This window comes from Phoxinus phoxinus (genome assembly GCF_949152265.1).
Source record: "Phoxinus phoxinus genome assembly, chromosome: 17".
NCBI classification, from domain to species: Eukaryota; Metazoa; Chordata; class Actinopteri; order Cypriniformes; family Leuciscidae; genus Phoxinus; species Phoxinus phoxinus.
This window is the reverse complement of record NC_136892.1, coordinates 27,988,699-28,012,687: the sequence shown is the minus strand read 5'-3', so window position 1 is coordinate 28,012,687 and position 23,989 is coordinate 27,988,699. Positions and strand designations below refer to the sequence as shown.

The window sequence follows — 23,989 nt, the reverse complement described above, 5'->3', positions numbered from 1 at the left end:
AATTTAACCGAATCATCACTCAGTAGCCTAGTGTCCTAGTAGCTATTGGTTTAGAAGCCCAGAATAATATTGTTCATACTAACAATGTGTTGTAAACATATTTAAAAAAAAATGTTTTAATTATGCCTTTTTAACACAATTAATAACGTAATATTCATTAAACTGCAACAATAAAACATTGCATTATTATTATTAGCCTATATTGCAGTTATACGTAGCCTAATTTAAGTCAGTGTCATAAAATGTCTTAAAAGAGTTTGTAATCATATTTTTATGCAAAACTATGTATTATTGCTTATTGTTAGTAGTGTTTTTTTTTGTTTGTTTTTTTGCATACAATATTGCCAAAGCATAAATATATACACAAAACAACAGAAAAAAATAAAGAGCCTGTTTTGTTAACAAATACACTTTTATTTACTTTTATACTTCTATTTAACAGTTTTATCAAGCTAACAACAGTATAATAGTTTGCAGTGTTGGGTAAGTAATTAATTACTACCATTTACATCTTCAACAGTGTAATGAGATTACTGTACTAATTATCTGCAAAAGGTATTGCATTACTAATTAATTTATAAATCCCATCAACCTCGACCAGTTGAACAATACAAGGATAGACACAAACCTGCCTTATCAATTATTTCAAATAAACAACAGGCCTACAATTGCATAAATTATTCTTGAACTGACCAAAGTGACTAAAAGGAGGTTACATTAAAACATACATTATAACATTAGGTTTTTATGTTAAATCCACTATTGTTTTATATAGAATTGTTGTAGACTATACAGTATTTAATGCAATTACATCAGAAGTAACAAATTAAATTACAGAACAATTAAGAGTAATCCCTTACTTTAATTTTTCAAGGGAGAGTAACACTCTCTGTCACTCTTTCTCTGTTGGAAAGTTGATGTTAAATGGGAGTCAGTAACAAACTCTAGACAGAATAATTTCAAAGAATCGGTTCAAAAGAACAATTCGCGAATCGAACACATCTAGTGACACACACACACACACTCCATACGGCCAAAGGTTACACTCAGAGAGGCGCTCTCAGTGGATAACCCACGCCTGGCTCTCTCCATAAACCTCCGGTTCTGGTTGACATCCCCCTCGTTCGCGTGATATTACGTAAACGACAAGCAGGAGGATCGGTAAAGTTGCTCAAGTGTGCGACTTGGACGTGGTGTCTGATGTAGACTCGGTTCTGAGTTGGTCTCGTACGGTCTTCCCTCCGCTCCACACCGCTGGCCTTGTATCATTTCTCGACAGCCGGGAAAGAGGCGCTGGTCGCGGGTATGGATGCCGTGTGGATGCTGCCTGTGCTGCTGGTGCTCCCGCTTCTGTTATGGACCAGCAGCACGTTCGTTTACTATTTCAAGAAGTGCTTCTATGTGGCGTACATGATGCTGCTGGCCATTGCCACCATACCGATGTGCATTCTGAAAAGCGGCGGCAGAGACATTGAGAATATGAGGTGAGTTGTCAACAACGCAAGTCACACAATGTTTCCTTTCTACGCTCGTGCATTGATTCAAGACACTGGGCTGCCATTATATGTGGTTATTGGATGTTACACCGAAAATCGGGCTATCATAATATAGAATAAATTGTATTTTAAGACTGGAATATATTGCTATACACATACAATCACCTTTTTTATTGTTTACACGTCCGATGCATGGGTCAAATTGCTTGTTTATGTACCCACATATGTATATTTATGGCTGAAATGTGAATGCATTTGCAAAGGAATGCATTGCATCCGTTTACCCCGGACAGATGTTCGGATCGCGGTAGTGAATCTTTAGCCAGCTCGCTAGAACAGTGTACGCGAGAACACATATAGAACAGGCCTATGTATCGTATATTTAACTCGAAATAAGAATTAATTAAGCTCTGTATGTTTTATCTACATAAGATAAGGTAAATATGCGGGTAGAGCGCGTGCATATTCCACTTGTATGTGTTTAGTGCTATCTGGTTTAGCGTCTCGCTCTCGTGCAAGCCAGAGATGGCGACCAAAGCGTGTGGTTTGTTTTCTGATGATAAGGTGTGAAACGGTTATGGGTCGCTTTGCTAGTTACATCCTCCTCTAGTTTGTCAGATACAAGACTTCCTAGTTGTATTAATGAGGCCATGATGGATTGGTTTCATGGCTCAGCTGGTGCAGAGTTCATCCTGGTCGATGGTGCTAGATTAAACCAACAGTCACACGTTTCACGCAGTGGGCAGTTGATCGATGGAATTGCGGATTCCATGCCATCAGTTTAGAATCAATGTTCGCGCCGAAAATAATTTTGAATGATTCCCGTAACGTTCTAGAAAGTCGCTGCCATGGTAACGGACGTTTTAGATAGAACATCGGATGTCTACACAGAATCTCTTAGGACCTAGGCTAGGTCCTCGTGTCAAAGTCAAGATTTAAACTGATTAACAGAAACTTTGACTGTCAATACATTAAGGGTTAACGTTAGTTTACCCAAAAATGAAAATGATCCCATAATTTACTCGCCCCCTAAAGCCATCCTTGGTGTATATGACTTTCTTCTTTCAGACAAACACTATCTGAGCTATATCAAAAAAAATATCCTGGCTCTTTCAAGCTTTATAATGGGAGTGAATGGTAGGCCTACCTGATATTTTGAAGAAAAATATCCATATTTATAACTTTATAAACTGTAATCACTGGCTTTCGGTAATACCCGTTCCGTCCGCACGTTCACAAGAGAGTCGAGTTCCGCCTCTCATTGTTTAAACAAATAGGCTTGGGCAATAAACTAATATCTTCTGACATTTCTCTTTAAGAATTCTTGTTTTAGAGTTTGTGACCAGTGTTTTGTTTTGCTGTCCCCTTAGAGTTGTCTATCCTCTGCGCTTCCGCGTTCGTCAATGCGCCATGAGTCGGTTCAGCGGTCACTATTCGGCTGGAAATCAACTCGTGTATGGCCGTTACCGGACTGTCATTATAGTTTATCATTATAGTTTATAAAGTTATAAATATGGATACTTTTCTTACAAAAACGCATAGTTTCCCTTCAGAAGTCCTTTATTAACCCCCTGGACCCGTATGGATTACTTTTATGATGGATGGATGCACTTTTTTGGGTTTTAAAAACAAGGTACCATTCACTCCTATTATAAAGCATGGAAGAGCTATTATATTTTTAAATATAACTTAAAGAAAAGATAACTTAAAGAAAGTCATATACAGATACACCTAGGATGGCTTGAGGGTGAATAGGCCTTAAATATGGGATCTTTTTCATTTTTGGGTGAACCAATCCTTTAAAATTAATTGTGATTGTGTGATTATGTGTTTGTAGTTTAGTTCAAAATTAATACAGAAATAGAATAAAGAAAATACCTAAAACATTTTTTATTTTAGTGGTTTTCTTGTTGATTACGTGACCGCAGAAGTGATTTTTATCTATTTTACTTGATTTAATTGTATTAATAATTATTTTTCTATAGCATGGCCATCCTATTTGGGAGCCACTGTTCTAGAATGCAACCGTGGAATGTATTAGTAACTCTAATTTACATCTCATTGAATATTTTGATTATAGTTATATTTGGCCTCCCATAGACATTATTCACTGCTGCGCCATCTTTGATTTTTTTTTTAACGTTGATGAATTGAAAGCGAGGCTGTCAGGGATAGACATACATTACTAAAGTGGGTTGTAGCCTACTTTTATTTAATGTGTTTTTGGATTGTTCTGCTAATGAAACAAACACTGCAAAAATATCTTTCCAAGAGATTTCAGTTAAAAAAATAAAAATAAAAATCAGACAACATGAGCTGTGGAAAATTATAAGTGATTTAGGAGCTTTATACTGCTTTTTAACTTTCCAGAATGCCTTGTCCTGTAGACTTCCATTGTAAGTCAAAATGATTGTGTATAATGAATATCAAGATGCTAAATTGCAATTGAAATGAATGTTTTCAGGAAATTTTATATAAACCTGCATGAGTGCAAACTTTTTAAAAGTAAAAATATTCTATGTCTCAATTAGGAGGCCATAAAATCTGCATGCATGCTAATGATTAAAAATAATAGCAAAAAGCTGTTTTAAATGGAGTATGCCTTGTCACACACCATATGCCGTGTCAAGTTTATGTCAACTGCACACACATAATAGTCACTTTTATTTATATAGTAATATACTTTCAGTAAATACTGAAATACAGTATTCAGTGAATATAAAAACACTGTATTGTATTTATACAATAGCAGATTGTTCCAAAGCAGCTTTACAGTGATAAACAGGAAAATCAATATGCAAACATAATTCAACTCTGCTGTAAAGCAGCTCTAAAAACACAAGAGTGTCATTGTTCATCTGAGGTCAATTCAGTCATTGTTAATTCTGTTCAATAACTGTGTAAAGACTAAAGAGCATCAAATAAAAAAAAGATACATGATTTAAATTCAGCTATAAAGCAGCTCTGTAGAAAACACAGTGATGTCATCATCCTGCTCAGTTCAGTCCTCGTCCAATAGTGTCAGTGCAGTCAAATCTGTAAAATCGCTGAATATTAAGTGTCCCCAACTAAGCCAGCCACACTGGCACAGACAGGATCTCTTGTGTGATATGAAAAGCAGCCTTGTGTGTGTTTGTGGCCTTCACTAATAGTGTGCATGGGATATGAAAATCAGAGACCTGAGGTCCGACATATAAGTTCCCATCAGCGCCTGTCCCGATGTTCTGCCGCTTTTAAATGTGTTTGAAAGAGACTATTCGCATGTTCACTAAAAACTGCTTCTGCTCTTCGGTTCATGAACACACTGGGTACAATGAACACACTGGGCGCCATAGAATAACAGACATCCTTTAATTGCGGTCATTAATGCAATCATCTTTCCCAAGTGGAAGTTCACTGATATTTTATACTGCCCGTTTAGTGACGCAAGCTATCAGTGCCATGTGTAGGGTTTATAGTTCCCCAGGTGAACCGGTTCAAATGAGCAGGTCTGTTCAGGACAGTGTTTGAATGTGGGGGTGCGACGTTACTCGGTAATTACGCCAGGAGAGGGGGAGCTCGTGTGTCAAGGCTGGTGTTGACTTACCTTACCTCGACTACCGAGTATTGACGTGGTGTCATGCGTGCAGAACACTGAACAGAATCTGATCATGGCAAATATGTGGAAACTAATTTATGCAAGCTTAAGTGTTTTGGTCATGGCAATTAAGGGTTTAACAGGATGACCTAACACCCTTATTCTCTCTCTCTCTCTTTATCAGTGTGATAGGAAAGAGTGATTGAGCCACATGGGGAGATGATGCAAGGATTCTGAACTTATTGGGTGAAAGGGGAGAGCTGACAAGGCTAATAGAGATAGAGTCAGTAGAGCAGTTTCCCAATCACTGTGACCGGTTGTCAGGTGTGCCGTGGAGAATTATCAAAAAAGAAGAAGAAAAATATCAATGAAAATAAATTTGCTGTCGGGCGGAAACCTTGTATCTATATTCCGTCGTTTTTGTTTTATTTTAAGAATCAATGCTACTGGTCATCCTTTACGCCTGTATGTGGGTTTTTACAAATAATTAACCAATGAAAAGTATTAAAGGGGTGGTTTATTATGATTTCATTTTTCTAACTTTAGTTGGTGTGTAATGTTGCTGTTTGAGCATAAACAACATCTGCAAAGTTACAACGCTCAAAGTTCAAAGCAAAGGGAGATATTTGCTTTTAAATAAATCGTTTAATAAGGACTACAACAAACGGCTGGTAGAGACTACACGACATTCCTCCCGGGATAGTGAAATCACCAACCTTAGAATTTACATAAACCCCGCCCCCTGAACACAATTTATAGATTATCATGACAGAATATGCTAATCAATGACTAGAAGATAGTTAACTCCACATCAGCTACATAAATTCTTCAACTAACCATTCAGAAATGTCCTGTTGCTTCTACATGTTGTCATTTCTTCTTGAGTCTCTCCATCATTGTCTGACTCCGGTTTGAACATAAAAGGCTAAACTTTTTTCAAATTTTCAGTGTGTGTTTGTGTGAGGAAAAAGGACACGAGCTCTTGAAGCTCCGCCCCCTGTGCCGGGATTAGCAGCTCATTTGCATTTAAAGGGACAGACACAAAAACGGTGCGTTTTTATTCACCCTCAAAAAGGGACAATTTTAACATGCTATATAAAAATATCTGTGGGGTTTTTTCAGCTAAAACTTCACATACACACTCTGGGGACATCAAAGACATATTTTACATCTTGTGAAAAGGGCATTATAACACCCCTTTAAAAGGAGCTTGTGACTAAACGAAGTAGGCTAACTCCATTGGATCCTCAAACTGTTAGTCAAACCTCATAACTCCACCTACATCTGTCATGAATGAAGTGCTGCACGCAGGCTGGAGATATAGACCGCTTCTTGTTTGCAATGCAAAGTTAAACAGAACTGATGTTTGAAAAAGTACAGCGTTTTCTTTACTCAAGAAACTGGCTATACTTCTATACTTATACTGTCTATAAAGGCTAATGTATTTAAAGAATGGAGAAGAGTCTTTGCTGGTGTAGCCAATATATTGTGTTAAATATCCTGTGCATAGCGCTTCATCTTTTATATCATAATATTTTGTCCAAAGTATTCAACAAGAAAAACTGAGCGCCCACATATCAACAATAAACTTTATAAACCTGTGAGTTGATGAAAACCTAATGTGATGCATTTACTGCTTCAGATGCGGCCATTCTAATGATGGACGAAACGCATATCTCTGTCATTCGCTGGTCAAAAACCTCATAATAACTCCATTTGATCTTAAATTTCATAAAATGTTAATATAATGACAAGTGCAAGTGTCTGGCCATACACAAAACCAACTTTGACAACACAGTGTTAAATTATTTAAAGAATACGAGGTTTCCGCCCTTCAGCGACAATATGAAAATGTGTTGTTTTATCATCACCAACAACACCATCTAGAGACAATTAGTTTCTTCTTTTATGTGCTTTCAGTAAATGTGGATTGGAAATTTAAAACTTCAAAATGCACACAAAACATTATGTTCCATGTTGTATGAAGTCATGGGATGAGGAACAATTTTTATTTGTTATTCACTGATTATTTTCCCCCTAGTGAGTGGTTAGAAACGCTGCGACCAGATCATTTTAGTTATTTTTATTGAATAGTTTTGCAAGTTGTTCGTCGAGTCAGTGAGTTTGAGAACCAAATGAGTTTGATTTATGACTGTGATAGAATAATTGGAAAGATCTGACTCAAAAAGCACTATTACAAAAGTCATCATTTTATAACTTCGGAAGACTTGGAATATGTTGTAGGCCTTCATGTTGTATTCTAATACTTCAGTGATTTTAAGCTTCAGTCCCCATTCATCGTAATTAATTATTTTGAATAAATATTTACCTTAGTATCATTAAGATACTATTACAGTTTTTTATTTATTTAAAATATTTAGATTCTTCTTTTTTTTCGTTTTAGTAATTTTGTTGGGTTTTTATAATTTTAATTAGTTATTATTTTAATTAGCTTGAGTTATTTTAGTACAGTAGTTAAACTAAATGAAAATGAAAAATGTTGCAGCTTTTTGATGTAAAATAAGTTAAAAGATTTTTTATATTTTAGTTAACATTTATTTTATTTCAAACAAGAAGATGATTTTTATGGTTTTAGCTAACTGTAATAACCCTGGCCGGTGCATTATTCAGAATATCCCCTTTAATGTCTCACAATAGAAGTACAGGTTTGAAATAACATGAGGGTGAATAAAGACAAAATAAACCTCTCAAAAAGACTGTAGTAACCTTCAATTGGAGTTGTTGTGTGTACTTGATAAGCTACTTGTTAAGTTTAACATCTATGATAACAGCCAAGCTTGGCAGGGGTTAAACTCTTGTTCTTTTGAGCTTGTGTATTAGGGTCACATGGCAGAGCACAGGTTGACATTTATGATAACAGAGTTTATTTAGGATGTGTGTAGTAACAAATAAAATATGTGTGTGTGCTGTTCCATATCTGGTGGTAATAGAGTGTGGGGTTGATCATGAGAGTGCAGGGATGTTGATTTTTATAGACCAAAACCTAGAAACAAGTACCGGTAAGCATTTTAGCACTTTCTTGTTCCATCGTCCTGAAGTCAATGTGTTTTTGGAACGAGTTTTTTATTTGGTTAAATGCTTGAAATAAAGTATGTGGTGTAAGGCTGAACGCTATTGGGAAAAAAATGACATTGCGATATTTAGTTTTTCTGTATATTGTGATATGAAAACGGTTTCAGCACTTTTCAATTTGAAAAGTTCTAGTGTCACTGTCTTTGTTTTAAAGGTGTTAAATAAAACACACCTTGGCTTGTATTTGATTGTCTTTCTTTACAATGGTCACAGTGAACCGTCAATATCCCACTGTGACACAATGGATCATTCAGTTTGACTTTTTCTCATTAGACCAAAACGCACTTTAGGGTGGATTTAAGTTCCACCTCTTCTTATCTCTAGGAAAGCAATAAAAAAGCAATAAAAAAGGAAAAGTTTTTGCGGCAAACAGTAAGTAGCTCACTAAGTGCAATCAGTTGACGTCATCGACGCAGAATGCATTGCGCACCTAAAATGGCGCCCCCCATTGTCCAAAATATGTATAAAACGATGTGGATTTTTTAAAATATCGTAAATCTTCCATGGGTATTCTACTACATACTTCAGTAAGAGACATCATTTAAGTTATATTATTAAGCCACACAAGTCTTAATACCCGGGGTTTCCTTTATGGCCCCGATATACTGACGTTGGTTTTTTCATTCTTCGTTTAGGCATAAAACGGAATTTGAAATGCGTGACCAGGGATACACTGTTCAAATCAATCAAATCACAATACAAATCATTGTAGTGATTGATTGTGATATTCATATACTATGCTATTTACATGGTACACTACCGTTCAAATGACTGGCATCAGTAAGTTATTTTCTTTTAAGAAATTAATACTTTTATTCAGCAAGGATGCATTAAATTGATCAAAAGTGAATGTTTGTAATGTTACATAATGTTAAAGGGTGAAAATTCAGCTTTGTCATAACATAAATAAATTACATTTTAACATATATATTAAAATAGAAAACTGTTATTTAAAATTGTAATAATATTTAATAATTATCCTGTTTTTTTATCAAATAAATACAGCCTGAGTGAGCAGAAGAGACTCAAAAACATTAAAAAATCTTACCGACCCCAAACGTTTGAATGGAAGAAATGTAATTATTTTTCTTCTTGTTCTTTATACAGTCACATTTATACAGTTCCAATGACAGAGAAATTTTCTCTATATATATATTTTTAAATTCTGTGTAATGATGTGGTAGATTGTTAAGCTAAACGAATTCAAACAATTCAAGTAAACTTACAGTAAAAATATCAGTCCAGATTGATATCAGAACAGGCTCAGAATCTTGTTACAGAACGCACATGCAGCGACTGCTAAGAGCGAGATCAGGGAGTGTGCAGGGAGTTGTTGTTTACCATTCACAACATGTCAAAACTCAAACCCTCAGGGTCATTTCACAACCATCAGCAATGAGGAAACATGTAATGAGCACAAAGATTCATGTCAAAAGCATTCCTGAAACTAATGCCTGTGTAAACTAAGGAAAAAGACATGCATTTTTTTGCATTATTGAACCAGAGCTAAATCAAATCAAATGAACAGTATTTAGTGTTTGGTAAATTTAGCATCGCTTTACTATTGCTCATACTTTGGGTGAAGTGTTGTGCTAAACCACTAACCCTAAGTATTGAACACGATTCATTGTATCATCTTTCAGGATCCTGAAATGTGTGAATGAATGAGTTTTGTTGACTCTCTTCAGCTGCGGTGTTGCATAACCGCAGATGTATTTTGCCCACATTTGCTCCACTTATTCACATTACTGATATGAAGCTCTTATGTGTTCAAAGGTCTCCCAGATACGGCATCTGTAATCTCTCTGTTCTATCGTGCAACATCACAGTAAACATCAAATAACTCAGTAGATTATAGAATAGTACCTAGTATTATTTAGAATTAGGACTATTTATTTTTTTTACTCAGTTTTACTTTTAATTTGTATTTATGTGCAATTAGTCATTTTAGTTCTTCAGTGTCAACTTAACATAATTTCAGTTAGTTGCCAAGGCGACGTCTAATTTTCATGTAAAGTTTTTCATCTTATATTTTATTTAAAGGAACACTCCACCGTTTTATGAAATAGGGCTTATTCACCGTCTTTCCTACATTTAGATAGGTGGGCATTGTTTTAGTTTGGCAGGGTCGCTGCTAGCTTAGCTTAGCATAATGAATGGAATCCTTTGTTGCCAGCTAGCATGTCCTGAGTAAAAGTGATAAAAAACACCTAATTACTTCTTGTGGCCTGCGTATTCACAACGAGTACAAATAGCGATGGCGATTTCCTAGGCAGATATTGATTGGGACTATATTAGGGCGAAGCACAGGCGAAGCACTGCTACTTGGGCGCAGAGATATCACGCAACACCATTATTCCATTCATTATCCCTGCCAAACTAAAACAAGAGATTAAAACTAACTTTTTTACCAAACCATTTTGGAATGTAGAAAATCTGTATAATTAATTACCGGTACATGGTGCTTGGTGGATATTATTAGTGTTGTAGTCTTCTTAATGCTTGTACTTGAAGCTAGTTATTCGAAAAACAAGTTACGGACATGATCAATATCTCAAAATGTGCATTTTTGATAGGCTGTGTTACGATTAAAATCGAGAAAACAATATACTACTAAATGTTTGATTTCTGCCTGGTGAATGATAAAATGGTGGGAAAATTCCTTGCCTTGAAAGAGGTATAGAAACCATATTTGTGAAAATGGATTGAGTGACTGTTATCAGACACGTTCTGGATTGTAATGTCTGTTTACTTCCTGCAGGGTAATCCGGTTCATGGTTCGTCATGTGAAGTATTTCCTGGGTCTGCGCTATCAGGTCAGCGGTTGGGAGCATCTGCAGACAGAAGGACCATACGTCATCATCTCCAACCACCAATCATCACTCGACGTGCTAGGTGAACCAATACTCACAACCAATCAACACTTAATGTGTCCGGTATTACCATGATTACCATCTCTTGCCTTTTAAAACAAAAAAAAAGCTCTGGGTCAAAACCCTGTTTAAAGAGCTCTGCCAACATGACCAGACCTGCGTGAATTCGCTTCTTTCTACATGCACACCCAGATGTCACATGATCATGCTTGTGCAACCAGGCTTTCTGTACTTATTCTCTGCTCATCTCTGCAGGCATGATGGAGATACTGCCGGACCGCTGCACGATGATCGCTAAGAAGGAGCTGGTGTGGGCCGGGACGGTGGGCATGATTTGCTGGCTGGGAGGAATCGTCTTCATCAACCGCCAAAAGACCAGAGACGCCAAGAATGTCATGAGTGAAGCTGCTAAAACCATGTTAGCCGACCAGGTCTGTCTTTACTGAGTCTCCCTGACAATTCATTCAGCTCAAACCATGTCAATTAATGATATATGCTGCTATTGAAGTGTAGTTTCCTTTTAGATAAAAAAAGGTATAATTTATGTATAAATATATACATGCAAATAGTTCTTAAATATATATGCGGATGCAGATATCATGCAGATATCATGTGACCTGCCAGCATAAGTTGCGCCGCTTCACTGCCATCCACAAATCCTCTTTGTTTTTTTAAATCCATATTAAGAAAATGACTAGGAAAAATACTTCTGTTGATTTCTGAATACCAAACATTCTAACAACAGCAATGATGTCATTGTAATATTTTGCTTACTAAATTGTGGTTTGGTACTTTGTTGCATCTACTTATCCATCTATATGTTAATTGTTAGTCATTTTCAGTGAGTACGGCAAAGAATCAGAGATGCACCGATTGATCAGCTGGTGACCGGAATTGGCCGATTTTCACGTGATCGGCCATGATTGGCGGCCGGCCGATCAGTCTGACATTTGCCGATTTAATTGCCGGTCAAATGCACTCGGGCGCCGCATGATTAACATCGCGCAACATCAGCATCACGCGTGAACACAAAACGCACATGTAGGAAACCTCGTGAATTACGCCCGTTTCACATCGCAAGTGTGAGCGGCGCTTGAATAGCGCGTAGTTTTTCCGCCGTGCATGTTAATCAATGAGTGCATTCACACCGCGAGCAGGAGCAGTGAAGCGGCGCCGAGTCTATTTTTGCTGCGCTGCTCACGCTCAATTAAAGTGAAAGCACACTTTTGATGAACAAAATAAATATGATTTCACACAAAAAGTGCCCAAAATGCACATCATTTGCATGTCTTGTGTGAAGAACTGGAGTAGGCTATGTCAGAAAAGAAAATTAATATTTCTAGACGCACAAATATTTATGGAAAATGTACCCATTTAAACTTGTTTTTATTATTCAGTTTGTGTAAAAGTATATGGTGTTTTGTAAAAAAAAAAAAAAAAAAAAAAAAACGAGTAAACTAGTCAAAATATACAGTATAAGCTTTCTTTTAGTTTATTTTTAATAAACTGTTAATTTCCCACACCAGGAGTAATTTATATAGTTCTATTTTATAGCAATTATCTGTTCACTAAATGTTCTATTAAAGAAAAGATAGAAAATAAATATTTGTGTGTGCTGTAAAGTGGTTAGAAAAAATGAAATCGGCATCGGCAGGTCAAACTCAATGACAAATCGGAATCAGCCAAGAAAATTGTAATCGATGCATCTCTACAAAAAAATCTCATTTTGTGTTTTAAACTTTCTGTAGATCCGATTGTGGGTGTTTCCAGAAGGCACGCGGAATCAGAACGGCGGGCTTCTTCCGTTTAAAAAGGGAGCGTTTCATCTGGCCATTCAAGCACAGGTGAGTGTTACTCCAGAACACCTGTGCTTAAAGACCCCTGTGCTGAAAATCTAGTTTTTAATGTTGTTTATATGTCTGTTCGGTGTTTCAAAATACACTTTAAGACAAACCATGTGCAAATTAACCAGTCGACAACATCGCAGAGTATTTTCTCCTTAAAACTGCAGTGAACTCAAAAACATGGTTTGAAACGCCCCTGTTTCCTGCAGTTACAAACATGTAACCAATCCCGTCAACATGAGGGGCTGGATTTTAGATAGCAGTGCTCTGACTCTGAGATGGTGAACGGGAACATGGTTTGTGCAACAACACACTATTAGACGTTTAATAACATAGACGAGGCGAAGGCTACGGTAATCATATTAATTACCGTTATGCGTCACGTTGTAAGAGCAATACACACAGTAAAGCGCATTCCCATTCTAATACATCGACTTGTAGACGAGCCTGTATAATTCCCTCTTCCTCTTCTTCTGAATCAGTTTCTGGTTCAAACATACATTATCTGGCTGAACTAAACCAGTATTTCCACTTGCCATTGTTTAACGTTTATCACAGTGGATCAGGTATTCTGAGCTTGTGTGAGTGTGTGGAGGCAGGGCTAATTTGCATATTCCTTTTTCCGCGTATACTAAATGAGGCAAGGGTGTAGAGTAGGGCTGAACGATATTCGATTTTAACATCGGCATCGCGATGTGCGAGTGAGCGATAGTCACATCGCCGGAACATGCGATATGACGGGTAGCACAGTAGCACCAGCGGGAGATATTACGCGCTTCATGAGGCACGCGCGCGGTCTCTTGCTCTCTTCTCCCTCTCTGCCGTGCACGTGCTGCGCGGTTTGGAGCACAGTCTCTGTCTCGCGGGCGCGCTCGCTCTAGATTCCGGAGATTTTAACTAATTTGCGGGCATCAGTGAGCCGCTATCAATATGCGGGAGACTTGGGATGTCTGTATCTATAATAATATCGGCATTAGAATTATTGATTTTTCATTAGGCTATTTTTTTGGTGGCCTCAGCTCTTGATGCGCGTGGTGGGAGCGGCGACGCTGACAAAGGCGGTAAAGCTGCTGTTTAAATGTGTTCGGCTTTTCTGTTTACAGAAACATGTTTTCTAATCTGTTTAGAAGATTTAATACAAAATATATTAAAGTTTTATATCATTTTGTTTATTTCATATGATTATGATGACCAACACCACTGTTTTACTTTGGCACTTTGGCTAAGAAAAGTTGACTTAAAAGATTGTGAACCAAAATGCTTAAGTTATAAAAAATATATTTATTTTAAGTTAGGCTATATTGTTGTAAACCAATCAGGGGGTTGGTGTAAAGCTGCTGTTTTATTTAAAAATGTGTTCTGCTTTTGTGTTTACAGAAATGTTCTAATTTTGGAATAAAATATTAAGTGACCTTTTTGTCACTTGTAATGAAGCTTGCTTATTAGTGAAATTATTAATATCATGGAATGGTAATTATTGTCTTTAGCCTGGAGTTATGGCTCTCAATATCGCAATATATATCGTTGGGGAAAAAAATATCGCAATGTAATTTTTTTCCAATATCGTGCAGCCCTAGTGTAGAGTTACTGTCAAGTGAATGTAAGGCATGAAGAAGTTGTTTTCACAGGAAAGACTTTTAAACGTCATTTTGATAATCAAAGATGAGTTTTAAGGGATACAACTGATGACCTGATGTAACCTGACGTGTAGGTGCAAAGTACAAAGCTTAAGTCGCTTACCAGCTTGAGCTCAAAGGTCCCTCGTCAACCCATGAAACCTGTCACGGGTCAGAGGTCGTAAGGGAGACTGGCTTTACCCTTGTAGTGTTGCGTGTTATCTTCACCAACAGAGGGAGCCGTTGTTTCTTATATTCGCTCCTGTTCTAGTGCAGCCACTTTGAAACTTTAACTCTTATGCAATTGATTTGCACAAGCTCATTTCCAAAGCCACATGAAACATTCCTTCAGCGTTTCTTCCTTTGTTGAAGCTTGTGGAAAAAGTTGAAGTCCATTGGATTATATTTGTATTGGACTTCTGAAACTCACGGCGGTTTGGTCACTTATACTACTTCCTGTTTCACTTTATAGGCTTTATTGTGCGTGTGTGTGTGTGTGTTTATGTATTCTGTATGGTCTTTATATTAATTAATAATTAAGATTTTTAATGTTTTTGGAAAATGTATCTTACTTGCTAGTTAGCTATGCAGTTCTATAAACAGAGCAATTGGCATATATTTTATTTGTTAACAAAGAATCTGTTATTTGTACAAAGGTTTTTTTTTAACATTCCCACTGAGTTACTACTTTATAGACCCCATGAAATGGTTTTAAAGCAAGTTTTCTTCCTGTTTTTTTATTTATTTATTTCGAAACAGGAAGTTAGGCTAGTCATGTTAACAAAATCCTTCTCTTATTTTTTTTATTTTTATTTTTATAGCTAAACTACTTTGTGTTGTCAATCTACAGGAGCATTTGGTTGAACCAATTTTTTTTACATGCCTCTAAACACAAAAAATGATCAATATTTTTTATTATTTTCTCAGAAGCGGAAGACTGTACATTTTAAATGTATTCTGTATAGGGTTGGTCAACGATTAAATGTGATTAATCGCATCCAAAAATAATTTTTTGTGTTTAAATAATATATGTATGTGTATTGTGTATAATTCTTTTGTATATATAAATACACACATATGCATATATATATTTAAGAACTATTTGCATGTATATATTTATACATAATTTATATTATATATAAATATTTTATATATAAATAAATAAAAAATCTTAAATATATACATGCGTATGTGTATTTATATATACAAAATAATTATACACAATACACATACATATATTATTTAAAAACAAACTTTTATTTTTGATGCGATTAATCGTTGCCCATCCCTAATTCTTTATATCTGCTAAAATGCTATTTTGTCCATTTTTAGGAGGGAACTAGTATATACAGTGCTATGCATAAGTTTAGACACCCATGCTAAAGTTGCCTAAAAAGAGGAATAAAAAATCATCTTTTGGAAATTTATCTTAATGCCTTAATTTAAAAAATGAGGAAAACTCCAACCTTTAAGGACACCAATTTTCTTTGTGAATGAATAATGTATCGTAAAAAAATAAATGTTCTTCCTTAAAATACAGGGTGCATAAGTTTGGACACCCCTATGTTAAATTCCCATAGAGGCCGGCAGATTTTTATTTTTAAAGGCCAGTTATTTCATGGATCCAGGATACTATACATCCCGATAAAGTTCCCTTGGCCTTTGGAACCTAGATATTGGCATGGGGTACTTTCCATAAGATCATATCTCAATGCAAATTAAACCAGCTTTTAGGCTAACTGAAATGAAACCATGTCAATCTCTAGGTATGGTGAAGGGTATGTGATGATGTGGGGATATTTTAATTCCAAAGGCCAAGGGAACTTTATCAGGATGCAGAGTATCCTGGATCCATGAAGTAACTGGCCTTTAAAAATAAAAATCTGCCTGCCTCTATGGGAATTTAACATAGGGGTGTCCAGACTTATGCACCCTGTATTTTAAGGAAGAACATTTATTTTTTTACGATACATTATTCATTCACAAAGAAAATTGGTGTCCTTAAAGGTTGGAGTTTTCCTCATTTTTTAAATTAAGGCATTAAGTTCAATTTCCAAAAGATGATTTTTTATTCCTCTTTTTAGGCAACTTTAGCATGGGTGTCTAAACTTATGCATAGCACTGTATATTAGGCTCAATGCTAACAAAGCCTTAAAGGAGAACTCCGGTCAATTTTAACATTGAGCTCAATTTTTAGTAAATTTGGAGTGCTGTCAATACAGAGAACAACGACAAAAAACGGTGTTGCCTACACTGTGTTATCCTATTTTTTAAATTTGCACCCTATTGACTTGAATGGGGCAAGTTTTAAACCTGCTTTTTTCCTCTTAACATATTTGATGTGTCACTACAAGTGCCCAGCCATGTTGAGTGATTCCTTAAGAGTGAACACGAGTGAATCTGACTGCAGTAGATGTGAAAAATATGAATAAAAATGATGTTATATCAGCCAGCGCACATACCTGTATTTAGTTCCTGTTTTCGGTGGAAGTCCAAAGTAGTCGATTGTCGAGTTCACGCGCGTGATCATAGTAACTAAACCTATGCGCGTGAACTCGACAATCGACTACTTTGGATTTCCACCGAAAACAGGAACTAAATACAGGTATGTGCGCTGGCTGATATAACATCATTTTTATTCATATTTTTCACATCTACTGCAGTCAGATTCACTCGTGTTCACTCTTAAGGAATCACTCAACATGGCTGGGCACTTGTAGTGACACATCAAATATGTTAAGAGGAAAAAAGCAGGTTTAAAACTTGCCCCATTCAAGTCAATAGGGTGCAAATTTTAAAAATAGGATAACACAGTGTAGGCAACACTGATTTTTGTCGTTGTTCTCTGTATTGACAGCACTCCAAATTTACTAAAAATTGAGCTCAATGTTAAAATTGACCGGAGTTCTCCTTTAAGGCTAATAATAAAACTACATTTGTATGGCCACATAAAAGTATTTTGGATAAATGCTGTGATGTTGAGACTGAGACCAACCTATCAATAGCTGAATATTTGAGACTGGCTTTGGGCTGGAAAGGGTTCATGTCCGCACTTTCCCCTCAGAGTTGTTGTTGGTGTAAAGAGGTTTTAGAATAAGCAGGTGGAATCAATTAGAAACGTGAAATTATTCTAAACGCAACGAGTTCATGTGAGGTAACATTAATTGCGCAAGTAGACAAATATTTTAGAAAGCGTGTATGTATATGTGGCTGTGAGTCTGTGTAGTTGTAATTAATAGTCATTTTACTTTATTCTGAACTTAAAGTCACTACATGTGTGTACATTTGTGTGATGATGCATACTGATATCAAAATGGCAGGCTGACATAATCAAAACCAGATGAGCATGTGAGTTAAGGCGGACAGACATCACTTAATCTAGACCAGAGTAATGGAGCCCTGATGGTTCTCATTAGTTAAGGCAAAATATGTGAACAGTCTATGCTTTTCTTCTCTTTATCTGTGTTTAACATCTTGGCATCAAGCAGCTACGCCACGTGTGACCTGACGGTGTGTCATACCTGCTCTAGACTTTGAGATGTTTCGTAGAAATTTGGGGTTTCAGCAAAAAAAATTCATTAATATGTGAAATACATGCAAAATATTGCTAACCATTTAAAAAATGCTTTTAAATGTTTAATTTATTGTTATTTGACAACAGGTTTATAAATGGAGTAAAACATTTTAAATACTTATTTGCCAATGTGTTTCTTTTATATTTATTTAGCATTTTGAATCAATTGGTTGATTCATATTATTTCATTTATGTATTATACGTGTATATTTGTAAAATATAAAAATATATACAAAAAAGTTTAACCTCTCAAAATGCTATTTAATATAATATTTTTTATATAGTTGTTACATTTAGCTACATTTTAAACATGTATTTTAAAATTTATATGTATTTTTCTTTCATATTATAAATATGTATGTATGTATGTATATATATATATATATATATATATATATATATATATATATATATATACAGTGCTATGCATAAGTTTAGACACCCATGCTAAAGTTGACTAAAAAGAGGAATAAAAAAATCATCTTTTGGAAATTGAACTTAATGCCTTAATTTAAAAAAATAGGAAAAATCCAACCTTTAAGGACACCAATTTTCTTTGTGAATGAATAATGTATCGTAAATAAATAAATGTTCTTCCTTAAATCACAGGGTGCATAAGTTTGGACACCCCTATGTTAAATTCCCATAGAGGCAGGCAGATTTTTATTTTTAAAGGCCAGTTACTTCATGGATCCAGGATACTCTGCATCCTGATAAAGTTCCCTTGGCCTTTGGGATTTAAAAAGCCCCACATCATCACACACCCTTCACCATACCTAGAGATTGGCATGGAGTACTTTCCATAAGATCATATCTCAATGCAAATTAAACCAGCTTTTAGGCTAACTGAAATAAAACCATGCCAATCTCCAGGTATGGTGAAGAGTGTGTGAGGATGTGGGGATATTTAAATCCCAAAGGCCAAGGGAACTTTATCAGGATGCAGAGTATCCTGGATCCATATAGTAACTGGCCTTTAAAAATAAAAATCTGCCTGCCTCTATGGGAATTTAACATAGGGGTGTCCAGACTTATGCACCCTGTATTTTAAGGAAGAACATTTATTTATTTACGATACATTATTCATTCACAAAGAAAATTGGTGTCCTTAAAGGTTGGATTTTTCCTATTTTTTTAAATTAAGGCATTAAGTTCAATTTCCAAAAGATGATTTTTTATTCCTCTTTTTAGTCAACTTTAGCATGGGTGTCTAAACTTATGCATAGCACTGTATATATATATATATATATATATATTAATATTTATTTGTCATTTTATAAATACATTTATATTTTATATAAATTAGTAGTTAATTCTTTCACTATCAGACACCCGTTTACAAACACACACACACGCACACACACACACACACACACACACTGTCCAGCTGTGTCGTCATGAGAACCGACCGTTTCTCTGCATCTATTATCAGTCTGGGAGGATAGTTGAGTCTGTGTCTGATCATATTTTTGTGTGTGAGAGCGTTTCTAATCCCTGCTGATTTACTGCCTTTTTTAAGTTCTGCCTTTTCTCTCTCTCAGGCTCCCATCATACCCATCGTGTTCTCGTCCTACAGTAACTTCTACCTACGAAAACAGAAAGAGTTCAATTCAGGTAATGCACATTACAAATGTATGTTACAGAGAAACACAGGGTTCCTGCGCAGTATGGACAAGTATGGATGTGGTTTAAGTCATTTCCAGTTCTGGATAAGTATTTGAAATTATTTGTGTTTCCAGGCTATTGCCCCTATTCTGATTTATAGACTCTTAAAATGTGAATTTCTAAAAACAAATGTATTGGACAAGCAGAGTGTTTAACACGACATTACACACATTAATAATAATAAATAATTTCATCAGTAAATTAATAGAAGAGCAAACATTATTACTCTGGCATATCCTGCATTAATGTAATCAGTGCTAATATTATTTTAAAACTTATGAGTAAATGTAACATATGTTATTACATTTATTTATAATATATGCTGTCATTGAATCAATATTATTTTATTATTATTTTTACAATATTATTTTATAACTTTAATTTACAATATTAAATTTAGAATAAATTCAGTGAATCCTGTATTTTAGCATTGCAGTTTTAATAAAATGCTGCGCATACTGCCCACCAATTATTTGGCAACGTAATAGAATACATTTTCTGAATTTAACATACATGTTAACAGTTGGATTTTAAAACCATTTATCAGATGTTAAATATAGTCTAAAAAATTTTAGTCTGAAAAAGTATGGAATTTTGAAATGAAAAATCCCTGGAAACAGTAAAGCCCTTTTCTTGTAGATTAAATAAATAGTTCACAAAAAAATAATTTACTCATCTTCCTGTCGTTCTAACCCGTATGCTCATGAAAAAGCATAAAAATAGTAGTCCATATGACTGGTGCACTTTATTCCACGTCCTCTGAAAGCTAAAATATCAATTGTTGTTGTTATTATTTAGTGAATTATTATTTTAAAGAACTAGTCATTGAAATGCATTGTGGGACGTGTTTATGAGTGATGATAATGATGGAGATTATGGCTGACATTTAGAAATGACTTAATTTAGGGTTTTAGAAAAATTATTTCTAAAATATTTATTTAAATATGTGAAATATAGAAAACTATTTGTAACCTTTCAAACGGCATTTTATAGTCATTGCTGATATATATATATATATATATATCAATTAAAAATAAATTCAAGTGTTAAAATGTATTTGAAAGGTTATAAATATTTTTCATTTATTTCACATATTTCAATATTTTACAAATATTACGCAGAGACTGCAAATTAAGCAATTTCTAAATGGTAATTACAGCCATAATCGCCGCCATTTCTACATTTTAAAACCTGAATTAAAACATTTGGCAATTAATGACTAATGAACTTTTCCACATTGTTTCTAACAGGAACCATCACTCTGAAAATCCTTCCAAAGATCGAGACAAAGGGACTGACGGCAGATGATGTCACAGCGCTCTCCGACCAATCATTCGGCGTCATGCATTCGGCCTTCCTGGAGATTTCCAGCCAAGCCCCCCAGTGCAACGGGCCGTCCAGCCACTGAGCGCTGCCGCCGCGCCCTTTCTTTCGCTCCGACGACAAGGATGGCTCGAGACTACGTCGTTGCCGTGGTGACGGTAACCACGACAACCAGGCGCTTTAGTATCCTCTCCGACGGCCCCGTGAAGCAGGAACACATGTCCATACAAACAAAAACACACAAGCATTCACGTTGACTACATACAGATGTCATTTTAGCCGAGTTTTGATCCCCCGTTGGACTCCAGGGGGCGCTAAGCAGCGGAACAGTGTTTTTTTTTTTTTTCACCTGGCCTGGTGCGACGCTTTGTTCTGTGTCCTTTTCGACGCCGGACTGCTTATGTCGGCGACGGGTTGAGTTTTGGAGCGACGCCCTGAGAACGTCGTGGATGTGCGTTCGACATGCATGCCTTTTTTGACTTTCTATGTTTCTCTTCCTTTCACTGATCTACAAGGACTCGTTTCGTTGGTTCGTGCAGGTCGCTTTTTCTCGAGGTACTCTGCTTGCATTGTGGGAAATCGGTGACAAATATCTGTTTTTTTGTTTGTTTTTTGTTCGTATGCAAGTCTTATTGGTTGCCAGAGTTTTTGTTGGGTGAGCTCTCAAAGATGCCCTTTATTGTTTTAGATAATTGATTTCAAGGAAAATTGCTGACCAAAAAGTGAATTCGGAAATGTCCAATACACTCCAGAGTAAAGCTTTTTGCCAAGAGATCGTTCGCTGCTTTAAAGGTTAGTTCATAACGAAGCTTTATCAAATGCGGCTTCTTCCTGTGCCATGTGTCCAAAGTGTCTCAGCCGCTGGCTGCGTAATGCTAGAATATTGTGAGAAACACTATTGATTATTGATCTGTGATCAGGATGTTTGATTAGCGGTTAGGGATAGAAACATGTTCCGGTTTGGCTTAAGTTCATTGCTTTGCTCGTCTCTTTTGTTTTTGTTTATTTTCAGGCTACGAAATATCATATTTTCATTCATACAGATGTATTTAACATTGTTCAATCCTATTGTTTTAAGTAGAAACCATTTACAAGTGAACTATTATTATAATAACTGATCGAATAAGTATTATCTAACACATAGACTGTGGCGCAAGGAGCCAACTTAACTATAATGTGTTTGAGTCATTATTATTCAGACTTTTGATGGACGAAATCGAAAATCAGAATTTATTTTACATATGTTAGCAGATGGTAGCATCAAAACCTGGATTGTTCTTCCAACACCTCTTATAATATGATACCAAGAAACGATTATAATGTAAATCACTGAGGTTTGTAATATTTTAAGTGGATATTGACATATAGAAAAATGATGCCGCTAAATTGCACTCTAGAAATGAACCATATTCGCAGATCATTCTTAGATCAGATATTAAACTTTATTTTAAATTTTACCAAGGAAGTCCATATGAAAAATTAAGAAATATATTTGAAATTTTTTTCACAATTTAATCTCGAAATGACCAATTATTTAACATCTATTTATTAAACCGGACTGTATCACCAGCTTATGGCAGGATAATAATATAAATATTTGTAATTATTTCAAAGACGTTTCTAATCACGCTGCATTTTTGAATCTTATATTTAATGCTTGATGTTGCGGTTCTTATTGTTTAAGAATGTATAACATCCTTGATATAATATGTACAATGTTATTTAAGAGGACTGGACTGTACGCATTACATTATAATGGCTCGTTGAGCAGAACTTGATTTGAACGAATGTTTGAGTTGGTTATTGCTAAATGTCCAAATAAGACCCAGTGATGATTATTATTATTATTCCCACCAGTTGTACAAATTTAAATACTGATGCAATTATTGAACCCTTTTATGTTGTGTATTAGGTCACAGATTTTATAAGGCCTTTTCCTTTGTTTTCAGTGTAATTTTTGCCCTTCTGACTGAAAACCGTGCTGCGTACACGAATCAATGTACGAAAGTGTGTACAAGGTGTTGTGTGATTTTCACCAAAGCTATTAAGGATGTATAACAGGGGAAGCTTGTAAAAGCTCTGATTCTAAGATCCGTTAGACAAACCTGTCAGACATTTCACGGGCAGCCTTGTGTACGTTTGTGTATGAATGTGTGTGTGTGTGTGGTCTATTGTGTGTGCTGAATGTGTTTGTATGGTGACCAGACACACAAATGAGCTAAAGCCCATTGTAAAATCTGTAAAGTCATATAAGACGATGATTATATATATATAAAAATGTTGATTGTGGTAGAATCTGGATGCGAACTGTGTTAAGAACATCTAAGACAAAGAGTTAATAAAATCGTCTGTTTTTCCAATATAAATGTTAGGATTTGTTGATTTGTTCTTGATGTGTGTGTATCTTTTTATGTTTTTCTTTATCGTTTCACACACAGGTTTCCGTGTTTTATGGGGACTTTCCATAGACATGGTTTTTATATTGTACAATATATATTTTATATATAGTAAATAATTTTCCAAAATGCACGTAAAGTATGAAGCTAAAATGGTCACAAAATTAATGCATTTACAAAATGTGATTTACAAATGTGTAAGCTAATTCACATAAAAAGTTTATATATCTGCAAACATCAATTCACAAACTTATTACCTAATGCAAATAAATATGTTGAATGTAAGTTTGGTTGTGCATGTGCAAACATGAATTAACTTACTAACAAAATATGATTAACAAATGCTAAATTCATATTCACAAAAAAAATTTTTTTGCATACCGTATGTATGTATATATATACACACACAGACATATATAATATATATATATAGATAACTGTATTTTTTAATTACTGTTTGCATATTTTTTTTATTTTGTCATTCATTGAGACTATTGTAGCTCCATAGTAAAAAGCAAAAAAAAAAAATCCA

The 23,989-nt window shown here is 35.3% G+C and overlaps 1 protein-coding gene across 1 annotated transcript; it reads left to right on the top strand.

Annotated features, from left to right (window-relative positions):
* The first annotated feature begins 983 nt into the window (after positions 1-983).
* Positions 984-23,740, top strand: agpat2 (1-acylglycerol-3-phosphate O-acyltransferase 2 (lysophosphatidic acid acyltransferase, beta)). The gene is made up of 6 exons (XM_079585519.1): positions 984-1,484; positions 10,928-11,061; positions 11,295-11,470; positions 12,788-12,883; positions 19,615-19,687; positions 20,989-23,740. Exons 1-6 carry the CDS (start codon positions 1,306-1,308, stop codon positions 21,144-21,146), a joined length of 816 nt encoding a protein of 271 aa, XP_079441645.1. The 5' UTR covers positions 984-1,305; the 3' UTR covers positions 21,147-23,740.
* Positions 23,741-23,989: the final 249 nt, after the last annotated feature.